The sequence below is a fragment of the Clupea harengus genome, chromosome 22, assembly GCF_900700415.2.
Source record: "Clupea harengus chromosome 22, Ch_v2.0.2, whole genome shotgun sequence".
NCBI classification, from domain to species: Eukaryota; Metazoa; Chordata; class Actinopteri; order Clupeiformes; family Clupeidae; genus Clupea; species Clupea harengus.
In genome coordinates this window covers 232,101-244,509 of record NC_045173.1, presented here as the reverse complement: position 1 = coordinate 244,509, position 12,409 = coordinate 232,101, and the positions used below count along the sequence as shown (strand labels likewise).

General features: G+C 39.4%; 1 protein-coding gene across 1 annotated transcript in view; it reads right to left on the bottom strand.

Annotated features, from left to right (window-relative positions):
- ccdc18 (coiled-coil domain containing 18) overlaps positions 1–12,409 on the bottom strand; it is a 35,538-nt gene that overhangs the window by 5,263 nt on the left and 17,866 nt on the right. The window contains exons 12-17 of the mRNA XM_042703083.1: positions 11,745–11,879; positions 10,710–10,787; positions 10,053–10,169; positions 4,781–4,932; positions 3,836–3,999; positions 563–776 (exon numbers count right to left, since the gene is read on the bottom strand). Of these exons, the coding sequence (XP_042559017.1) occupies positions 563–776; positions 3,836–3,999; positions 4,781–4,932; positions 10,053–10,169; positions 10,710–10,787; positions 11,745–11,879 (860 nt within the window). The remainder of the gene's footprint in view (positions 1–562; positions 777–3,835; positions 4,000–4,780; positions 4,933–10,052; positions 10,170–10,709; positions 10,788–11,744; positions 11,880–12,409) is intronic.

Genomic DNA, 12,409 nt, shown 5'->3' with positions numbered 1-12,409 from the left:
ATAGTTCAATATTGATTATCTTACAGCAAAAGCAACACCATGCTGTGTCAAATGTGTCATTTCTTTCTGTGATAGAACCAAGTTCAAGTAATTTTTGTCTCTTGTAGAACTGCCGTATGGATGGCACCGATGGCAGAGGCTACTATCTAAGGTGCCAACCTGCACATTTACAGTTAGGGGTTCAGTGTCTTGCTTTGACACCAATGACCAATGATCTGCTGACATGCTTGCAGTGGGAATTGCAACCATTAGATGCACATGTTTGAGAAGGGCCAGGGGTGGGGACGGAGTATTGGATTAGGATTAGGATTAGGCCAGACATCAGACACTGAGGATCGCTGAGGATACTTCAGGAAAGCGTATAGTACTGGTGATAGCTAGTGATAGATAGTATTAGGCCAGACATCACACACTGAGGATCGCTGAGGATACTTCAGGAAAGCGTATAGTACTGGTGATAGCTAGTGATAGATAGTATTAGGCCAGACATCAGACACTGAGGATCGATGAGGATACTTCAGGAAAGCGTATAGTACTGGTGATGGCTGAAGGGGATGCTTACCTGAGCGCAGCGGAGAGCTTCTCCATGTCAGCCTGCTGCTGTTGAGAGGTGAGGTGTGTATGCTGGAAAACCGTGCGCAACTCTTCAAGATGCTGCAGTGTGTTTGCAAACTCAGCCCGCATCACCTGCAGCTGCTGCTCCAGGGCCTCGGTACGCTGCACCGAGTCGCATTCATTCAACTCACGGCGCTGCAACTTCTCCTCCAACATAACCACTGGAAGGCAAATTAATGAACAAATACATTATATTTATCAAGTAGAAGGGTGTGACATTTAGAATTATTACTATGCTACCGTGAGACTGGATAATGCATATGCTATGAATGTCTTTTGCGATCACAGAGTTTTTTGTCACCAAAGATTCTAGTGTTTGCCTTTGGGAGCGACATTCATAGGAGGAAACCTGCATGGACACTCAAACTTTTCTGTTGGTGAAATTGGTGGCACACGCAGGCATTGTTGGAGATGTTATCCTACTTTCAAAGTTGGTAATCCTAATAATGGCCTAACAGGTGTCACAATATGACCTTACTTTATAGATCCACTGTTGCTTCATTCCAGCGCACTATTTTCAACCATATGGTTTGCAAAGCAATGAGGCTAATCACAACAGGATTATCAATGAAATTCAAACTTTGTCATTCTTCAGAATTAAAATGGCGACCGTTTCAACCATTTCACACCTCTTTGTCTGATTGTATGTCAACTACTAAACTAAGTACTAAGACCTCATGCAGACGAAGCCTAGTTTGCCTGAACCCGGGTTCATTTTTCACACATATCAACTTTTTAAATCGCGTGCACATGAACCCAGCGAATCCGATTGACTCAGCTGTAGTACATCCCCCACGCCTGTTGGTGGCACTTTAAGGTGCTACAGACAACTGAAGAAAACGGAGAAGAAGACAGGAGCATGCTAATAAAGTAACATATGACAGTAGTTGAGCTCCAACTAGCAACGTTTAGCTTAGCCGCATAGCCTACATTTAATCTGCACAGTAACACATTATGGTGGTTTATAAAATCAGTGGTAAGAGCAGACTGTAGGTTAAGCGAAAAATAATTATATTTGTTATTGACAATAAAGAGTTTAGAACAGTGCAACAAAGCAAAATGCCTGTGCTTTATGGAGATGCTGAGCTTGAGCACGAGAGACCACAATGCAAGTGCTGTGGATCCTAGATGTTTCATGGTTTACAATTGCTTCCAATTTCATGGTTTTATTACTAACAACAAATGTAGGCTATTGTTGAGGGCTTTGTCCTTCACGTACTGTAGGCTACCTCTGAAGTAACGTTAACGCTAGCTAGTAGCTATCGCTATCGTTGTCTGGCAGGACTAAAGCCAACGTAAAATTCATCTTTATTACAGACCGTTTTGAAACTTCCGTCTATAATAAAAAAAATCTTTTCATGTCAGATTTGCTCATATAGGCTATTGCTGACACTTTTAAAAACTGTTTTTTTTTTGGTCTGATGCAAATAGATTAAACAGTGATAGATTAAAGTGTGGCTTGTTAATGTCATCCCTTTCCTAACAACAGATAGATAGATACATTTGTATTAATCCCGTTAGGGAAATTCACGTGGAAAAGCAGCAAGGTAATAGGAAGAATTTTTTTTTTTAAACTGGAGAGCTGTTATAACTGGCTGCCACACTCACTGCGCCATGGCAACCCATTCAGTTATTAAATAATGCCGGTTGTGTCCGTTGTTCTGGCTGGTCTAATGATGCGATCACGTGGGGCAATCCGATTAGGTATGCGGATAGCGTGCATACGAAAACACCAACCGCGACTGGATTTCGAGTTTACTCACTTTGGACCCCCGATTCGAGGGAGTGCGGATACAATGCGTTCGTCTGCACGATAGGGCTATCCGGAGACGGGGTTCTCCGGGTTCAGGCAAACTAGACTCCGTCTGCATGACCCCTAAGTAAAACTTAGTAGTGAGTATGGCATAAGACCACCTAAACCAGGGGTCTCAAACTACCGGGGGGCCGCTGAGCGTACAGTCTGGTCAGTGGGGGGCCAGATCTTTTTGATCTGATGGCTTGCCTATCACAATACTGTAGATACCTCTTTTGAGTTGGCAAATTTACCATATGTGATCAGTGGTACAATGGTTAGTGTTGTTGAATAACAAGTAGCTGACCTGAGTTTCAATTCCTGGGCGATGCAAGACGCTCTTTGGATAAAGATGTCTGTTATAGTTGCTCTTTAGGATCACTTTGTCTCATTGATAGCCCATGACTTACATACTTATGACATATACAGCAGTAATAGTGGAATAATGTCTTCATTGACAACTACATCGATATTTTTCCTTCATACATGCACATTTCAAAGCAAATGCTGTACTGCACCACTTTTGTGTAGTTGGTAACAAGGCTGCAAACAAACAAAACAAAGCAGAAAACTGAATAAAGTTTCAGCAAAAATCTGAATTATTTTATAAAATAAATGTATTTATAATAAATATATTTCAAGTGTACAATTTAATTTGTCTGTCAAAATGCAGCATCTTTCCATCTATAGTGATCTAAAATGAATAGTTTACTGATATGCTGATCATTGATGGTGCACGGTCTGTTGTTATTCCTCGGAGCGACTTCAATGACAGACCAGCATGCTCAATTGCGTCACACAGTTGCTCAAATACATCCTTCGCTGTGGTACGGCCTTGCATTGTTTTTAAACAAAGTAATTCCTCTGTCACTTCCAACTGGTTGTTAACACTGTGGACAAAAATCCCCTACTAAGTATTATCATTTATGTCAGTACTCTCGTCCAGAGCCACAGAATACGCACTGAAACTTTTGCCTTTGACACACAGCTAGATTTATTTTCCGATAATGACCGTAGGACTATACATTATCCCGCTTATTATTTGGTTACTTGTCAAAACGATAGAAGACATTCCTCCAAAATACCTATTTTTAATGATTTTGTTGCCATTTCATGACTAGAAATAGTTCTTAACGCAAATAGAAGTTTCACGTGTTGCGTAGCTGACTTCAATTACGTCTTCATTATGTTAAATGACTGGACTACTCGCGGAATGATATGAAAGATGTGAATTGGAAGCACAAAACCATTGCCAATGGCAGCGGTAAACATTGGGGTGGCCCATATAAATCAATGGAACTTTTTGCAACATTCTGAGGAGCCGGGCCGGATCTGGCCCGCGGGCCGGGAGTTTGAGAGCCCTGACCTAAACCCATTTCTGTATTTGACTTTAAATGGGGCATGTGTGTGTATGCCGTGGAAACATACCAGTCTCACTCTTCTTCTTTAACAGGCCATGTGTTTGCTGTATCTCCTCCTCCATTTGACAGAGCTGAGAGGCTTTGGAGCTGCTGTCCTTCCTTAGATGGAGCAGCTCCAGCTCCATGGCACTCAGCTCCCCCCGACACCTCACCATCTCAGCACTGAGCTCCCTGGACAGAGGACACATTTACACTCAGCTCCCCCCGACACCTCACCATCTCAGCACTGAGCTCCCTGGACAGAGGACACATTTACACTCAGCTCCCCGGACAGAGGACACATTTACACTCAGCTCCCCGGACAGAGGACACCTATACACATTTACACATTAAGACACACAGCTACATTACTGAGAAGAACACAATACATTTGACTTAAGTTACCCTTCAAAGCACACAAGAACAACACAGGAAGTATTGCACACCAGTCTATAAGAATGAGAAAATACTCTTAATACACAGTAATATTTTGATTCATATCAGAATTACAAAGTATATTTACAAAGTGCAATGAACATGAGTGCAATTAATTAATAAAAACAGCATATGGCAACATATACATGGTACAAGGGAAGGACAAAGACATATAGCAAATATATAACAAAGAAAAACTAAAACAGCCAGTAAAAGTAAAGTGAAATAAAGAGGATAAACAAGGGGATTAAGGTTCCTTGGCAAAAAGCCTCAGTCAAAAGACACGCACTCATTTTATTATTGATTTTATTTAGCTTTCTTTTTTTTAAGTTTGCATTTATAGCTCATTTAGAGCAGAAAAACAGTTCCAGTCAACTAGGCTTACAGATGCAGTCCGCAATCCTAATCCAATACACTAATTGGCTGTTTAGCTCAAATATTAACAACATTTCACCAGAATTGCAGACTCTGCCTTTCAAGAATCAAGAAGAATAAAGAATAAGTTTGAATGGAAGCAAGTAATTGGGGGGTGTCGTACGTAATTGAGTGAGAGAGATGTGCTGCTTGGTGACTGGCCTCCTTCAGCTCCCTCTCCTTCCTGGTCAACTCTCCTGCCTGGCGACGGGCCTCCTCTTCCTCTCGGAGTCGTTCTCTCTGCTCCTGATCCACCTCCTTCTGCAGCGCCGCCACCTATGAGAACCACAGCAACGCTGATAAGGACTTTACATCTCCGCCACCTATGAGAACCACAGCAACGCTAATAAGGACTTTACATCTCCGCCACCTATGAGAACCACAGCAACGCTAATAAGGACTTTACATCTCCGCCACTTATGAGAACCACAGCAACGCTAATAAGGACTTTACATCTCCGCCACCTATGAGAACCACAGCAACGCTAATAAGGACTTTGCTAAGCCACATCACACACAGTAACAATGTGTTATCACTAACAAGGGTATGTCAAATTATTATTTCTCATTTCCCCTGGTCTATTGGTACCTTGGGTGACAGTACTGGCTGGCAGTCCTACTAGTATCTCTGAGGAAGTAAGGGGTTTCCTTGCTTAACAGCAATGAGATTGGTATGGGTTGGTATTTAGGTGTGTCATGTATTTGCAAACACTGAGTTTTTGTTTATCTGTTTTGAAATGACTTGTGTGTGAAGTCATGATTGTGGAAATGCTGTTGAAATGTGTCCCTTGTGTGGCATCGCAATTTTGCACACAGGAAGAGGAGGTAGCTGGCGCAGTTTCAAGTAGCCTAGGCCTAGTTGATTTGATCCAGTGATGTTCTCTCTGCAATGGCACAAATCTGTTGCTTATCCTTAATGTGACTGAGGAAAGGACTATGTGTGTCAATAGTGTGAGGAGTGAGGCATGGTGTCCTTCATCCATTGTCACTTTCAATGAGTCATTTGTGTAAATACTGTATGTATCATGTTACACCCAGGACGCTGCGCTCGTCTAGTGAGCGTCGTTTGGCACTGCCGTCTGTGCAAGTACGGCAATCCAGACTATTCTCATTTGTAGTTCCACGTTGGTGGAACGAACTGCCTAGCACTACCAGAGCAGGGGCGTCCCTCTCTACCTTCAAGAAGCTTTTGAAGACCCAACTCTTCAGAGCGCACCTCCCTTCCTAACTGGCACCTTGACTAGCGCTTAACTTGCACTTCAGCAGTTACATTCCTGCACTTCTTTTTCCTTCTAGGTCGTTTTTTCTAATTCTTATGTAAAGCAGTATTTATTGTTACACCATGTTTTTTATTGCTCTTAGCTTGACTGTTCTCTCCATTGTACGTCGCTTTGGACAAAAGCGTCTGCTAAATGACTAAATGTAATGTAAATGTTATTTGATCTTTCAATGAGTCATTTGTGTAATATACTGTATGCATCATGTCATTTGATCTTTTGTCACTTTAGATACATGTACTGTATATGTTCACCTTTGGTATTATGATGTAATGAAGCTGTTTTGAATTTGTGAAAGACGTCAAATGTTTGAATCATTTCTATGTCTTGATACAGTTTTCACGATGCTGAAAGAAGCTAAAGGGCATATTGGTGCTGCATTTATGCTTGTACATTGCAAACAAAGTTGTAGAAACCAGTGCACTGCGTAGGCGCTTGTTGGTGCTGTAGGCCTTTGCCACCAAAGCTTGCAAAAACTAGTGCAATAGGCCTTAAAGATGAGTCAAATAATTGTTTTACATTGATGGTCATTTATTTGACTTTTGTTAACTAATCGACAGTGTTATCAACCTATTCATATTATTAAAGGGAAATCTTATTTAACATTTCTATTCTTGTTGAAACAATAAAATAGAAAATGACAGGATAGTAGGAGTGGGCAATATACCGGTATGATAGTCACAACCGGTATTGTGCTGCGCCATGATATTGATTTTGCAATACCGTGGATACCGTGATATATTCATAAATTCTAATTTGGCATTCATATTGTTTTGTTCAAAATTTCAATTGAGTGATAGTAGTTAGTAGCTACATCTATTTTTTTATTTTAATCTAACCTCTCTAGGTTCTTACGAAAAAAAGAATGTAAGTTAATATGTTGACATATTTTTATGAGCGGATGTTGCATGCAATTGTTATGCATGTAGTGCTAGCAACAAACACGCGTGGAGGCAGCTGCAGTTAGTAGGTAAGATACATACTAATATATATTTATATAGCTTATTATAAGTGCAGTTAGTAGGTAAGATACGTACTAATATATATTTATATAGCTTATTATAAGTGCAGTTAGTAGGTAAGATACGTACTAATATATATTTATATAGCTTATTATAAGTGCAGTTAGTAGGTAAGATACGTACTAATATATATTTATATAGCTTATTATAAGTGCAGTTAGTAGGTAAGATACGTACTAATATATATTTATATAGCTTATTATAAGTGCAGTTAGTAGGTAAGATACGTACTAATATATATTTATATAGCTTATTATAAGTGCAGTTAGTAGGTAAGATACGTACTAATATATATTTATATAGCTTATTATAAGTGCAGTTAGTAGGTAAGATACGTACTAATATATATTTATATAGCTTATTATAAGTGCAGTTAGTAGGTAAGATACGTACTAATATATATTTATATAGCTTATTATAAGTGCAGTTAGTAGGTAAGATACGTACTAATATATATTATATAGCTTATTATAAGTGCAGTTAGTAGGTAAGATACGTACTAATATATATTTATATAGCTTATTATAAGTGCAGTTAGTAGGTAAGATACGTACTAATATATATTTATATAGCTTATTATAAGTGCAGTTAGTAGGTAAGCTACGTACTAATATATATTTATATAGCTTATTATAAGTGCAGTTAGTAGGTAAGATACGTACTAATATATATTTATATAGCTTATTATAAGTGCAGTTAGTAGGTAAGATACGTACTAATATATATTTATATAGCTTATTATAAGTGCAAAAGTGAACAATCGAGGATGAGCGAACACGAAGAAGGTGATGTTAATGTGTGTGAATATGAACTTGTGAATATGAACTCTTTCATATGCAGTTGCATAGGCACCCTGAGGGTTCCCATACCCTACCTTTTCCCATTATAATTTGATGATTTAAATCGAGGAGACTATAACATCAGCTAGATAACTAACTATCATTTCATGCAAATGTAACTCTTCCATTTAAATCGTTTAAGGTTATTAAACGTTAAATTAGCTAGCACAGCAGCTAGATAGCCATAACAACCAGGAAACACAACTTTAGCTGCAAAGTTTAATTTCTCAGCTCACAATAAAAATCAGTCTTGGGTTCAAAGTGACTACAACCACTTGTGTGATGTTAAATGGCTTCACATAGACATTAAACAATCCTAAGAGAAATAATGGGAAATCGACGGAAGAAGGGCTTACTCTGATATCAATGTAATGTTAGCGAATATTGCTATTGCTAATATTTAGTCTCCGCTGTTTGTCCAAAGCCAAATCTAATCTTGATGTTCCAAAACATTTCAAAAGCAATTTGGCTTTGAATGTGAGTAGTCGATCGAGTTATATTTTGTCCCGTCCTTTGAAGCAAACCTTATATCTCCGGTATTGGTCTCCCATTATTTAACATTTCACGTTTCGATTGGAAGTCTAGTTTCCAAGCTCTTGCACGCCCCCTTCATTGAGGCAGAGTTACTATTAGCCTCCCCCTCTGTGCTTTTATGTCAGATCAGCAAGACTAAATAGGTCCTACACATACGTGAAATACATCACCTATTCTATGGATAGAAAGGACATATAATAAAAGTGCCCACAAATATTACAGTGGTGACAAACAATGAGAAAGCAAAAGGCATGCGCTCAACCCAGTTTGTGATGGATTGCACAATCTGAGATGAGGCGCTGCTCGTCGCTGCCTCACCTCCCGTGTCTCCTCTCTGTTTGAACAGGACATGCGCAAATTCAGCGATTTTGATTATAAATTAATATTTATTTTATTTTATTTTTATTTTCATGATGACATATTTGCCTTAACTAATGTAATTTAACTAAGAAGGGCTATTCAAATGTGATTCAGATTTTTTCCCCTCATATATCGTGATATCATATCGATATCGTCTGGACAGTGGAAAATATCGCCCACCCCTACAGGATAGTAAGAACTGAACTGTCGCTTTATCCAATTTATTTATCCAATTTCCTCCACCACAAAAAAGTGGGCTGGTCTTGGGCATGAAACTTGGCTCCACTCTGCCCTGATGCTCTGATGCTGCCTCTTGAGTCCATCTTGATGATGTTGTTCATCTATTTTACTTTGGTATAGAACAAGCTGATTACACAAATAACTGAAGTTTGCCTTAGAGGAAGGGCCAGGCCAAGTCATTTGGTATGTTATGTGTAGTTATCTGGAAAATATGATTGCAAAAAGGAAGATTTATTTTGAAAAAAAAAAGTATTCCATAATAGAAAATGACTGTTTCTCTTCTCCGGTCTGCAGGAACTAATGACTGTAGAAAGGTAAAGTAATGACTCTGTGCGCATAGCGCTCTAAATCAATACTGGACTGATTTCAACCGTTTTTTTGTCCCCAGTAAAAATATTGAAGATGGGAAAATTGGACGCAGGTTAAAAAAATACTGGAGTTCCCCTTTAGACACCAAGCTGATGCCTACCCAATCGGGGCGAGATCACCACAATGGTATTGTTGCTGTTGTACCAGGATAGTACCAGCATTATCTTACTGGCCCTCATTAGTCAAGTATTAGCATTTATACACAATTATTTGGTACCCATCCAAAGTACTGTTTTCTTTACATTATCTGCTGCCTCTGCATGAGGACACAGCTATTGGCCGTCCGAGTCTGGATAAAACACATGACCAAAATCAGAGAAGTCCTATCCCTTCAAGATGCAGAAAAACTAAATCCAGGCATTTATCACTTTGGGTGACTAGACTACTGCAATGCTTTGTTTTGGTGATTTGTTTTGATATGACGACTGGTAAAAGTGAGATCTGATTCTATTTGAACGCCAAGCTTTCTGACTTGGTCTTTGGTCTTTAGAGCCCGTTTTGCAGAGGCTACAAAGTGTCCTTTATTAATTTATTATTATTAATATATTATTTCATTGTCTTCAGTCCACACATCCTTCCTATTGGTCACTACCCCCCTGTTGGTAAGTTGTATATGCTCACTTTATATAGCTAATGTTACGATAAGTGATTTAAGCAAATAAACGTCGTTTAGCGTTTATGGATGTTTTACAGTAGATACACAGACGAATGTGTGCTTATGTGTGCATGCAGTTAAGAAAAGGTTGAAGAACTCACCTCATTGCTTTTTAGTTGTAACTGTCTCACACACTCCTGATTGGCTTCCTGAATCATCTGGTGGCAATGGACTAGCTCCTCCTGACAGGAGCGGAGCGCCGCCTCCAGGCTCTTCACCTGATGGTCAGGAGTCACACAGATGTCAACACCAACAGTAAACACACAGAGATGTCAACACCAACAGTAAACACCAACAGTAATCACAGAGATGTCAACACCAACAGTAATCACAGAGATGTCAACACCAACAGTAAACACACAGATGTCAACACCAACAGTAAACACCAACAGTAAACACCAACAGTAAACACACAGATGTCAACACCAACAGTAATCACAGAGATGTCAACACCAACAGTAGTCACAGAGATGTCAACACCAACAGTAATCACACAGATGTCAACACCAACAGTAAACACAGAGATGTCAACACCAACAGTAATCACACAGATGTCAACACAGAGATGTCAACACCAACAGTAAACACCAACAGTAATCACACAGATGTTAACACCAACAGTAAACACCAACAGATGTCAACACCAACAGTAATCTTTGTCTAAGAAAATGATTGATTTGAATTGTTTAAATGTAAATATTTGAATATGTGGTGATTATAATAATATGTGAACATATTTCAAAAGACCAGGGACTTGCCTTAGCAGCTGATTCTGCAGCCCTTTCTTTGCAGTGCTGTAAGGCCTCCTCATTCCGCTTGGTTTCGACCTTGCTACCCTGTAGAGGAGATGAACATCAGGTTGGTTACTGACTGAGTGCAGAATCTTATTACAAAAAGCTTTTCCCGTATCCATTTTTAATGCAGCACAACTACGGTACCGTTATGTCCTGAATATTAACCACGGATTATATATTGATTTAGCAACATTTCTGGAGCCCTGCGTTTAATAGTCGGGTGGGTCCTATACACGTGAATGACATACAATCCCAGTTAAGCGTCAGGTGAAAACAATATTGGATAGATAACACATTTTCATTCACAGTCAAGTCACATTCAATCTACTATAACGATAAATGAACAGGTCCCGTGTATTCCCACCAGACTGTATTTAATGGGATGCTATGGGGTGCGAACCTCTACGAGAGGTCACCCACGGCCACAGTGAGCGACCTCTACGAGAATCACCCACGGCCACAGTGAGCGACCTCTACGAGAGGTCACCCACGGCCACTTTGAGACAATTGTATTGTTTTGGCGCTATAGAAATACAATTTAATTGAATTCACAAAGACATTAAACAATCCTGAGACAAATAATGGGACATCAACACTGCCTTGATTATGTTGATGTAATGTAGAAACAGCAATCAAACAGACTTCTGTAGATCTTCCTTTCAGAGTTTGGGCATTTGAGCTAGCTGACAAGCTAACCGCTAACATTATCTGACACCACTACTTGCACAACCTGATAGTAACAACAGGATGGTGGAAGCTAAAGGCTACAGATAAATTGAAACATTAATATGATTAAAAGATGACTATGGCAACTATTAGTGTCTGCATCAACAATGACTGTTGTCTCTATGTTACATGAACTTAGTCGAGGCAAAGATAAACTGTATATCTTCATCTAGGCACTTTATCTTTCAAGTGGGAACAGAAAAAGACAATGATATGCAAGCAATACTCTCAGTCATCGTAAAGGACAAACTAGCAATAGTGTATATGACTAACTTCAGTAAGCCGGTCCAGAGACACCTGCAGAAGGCTGGCTGCATGCTGGGCCTCTTCTCTCTGTCTGTCTCTGAGGCATATAGTCTGTTCCAGAACCTTCATCTCACTTTGCTTCTGATCCAGTGACAACTGCAGCTGACACAAACATCAATTCACGGCAACACAGAATATTTTTACCATATTTTTCATTAACAATGACAAAATCAATGTGCACAAACAAATAATTATCATAACATAAACAATGATCACAACAATAAAAAACATATAATTATGACAAAATATAAATACTAACACATATTAAGGGGCATCTATCAAATAGATTAGCATTAATCTTAATACAAATCCTAATCCTAATATAAATGTTAACGTTTCTAGAGCCATAAAACAGATATACTAGTAAAGACACGAGTCTTGGAGATGCCAAAGCTTTCCTTAGAATGGACAAAATCCCCCACCATCGATGAACAGCTCTAGGCAAAAGAAATATCCACATTATGTTGTTACTAGCAAAGAGAGTTGGCACAGTCTTCCAACTCATTAGGATGGTATATGATCATGTGAAGGACAGATAAACACACGTGTCATTCCCCCTAGTGGAGCAGGGTCTGCACTGTGTATTTCTGTGCTCCAAGACCTTTTTCAGGGGGGGTTAGCAAGGTTCTGGC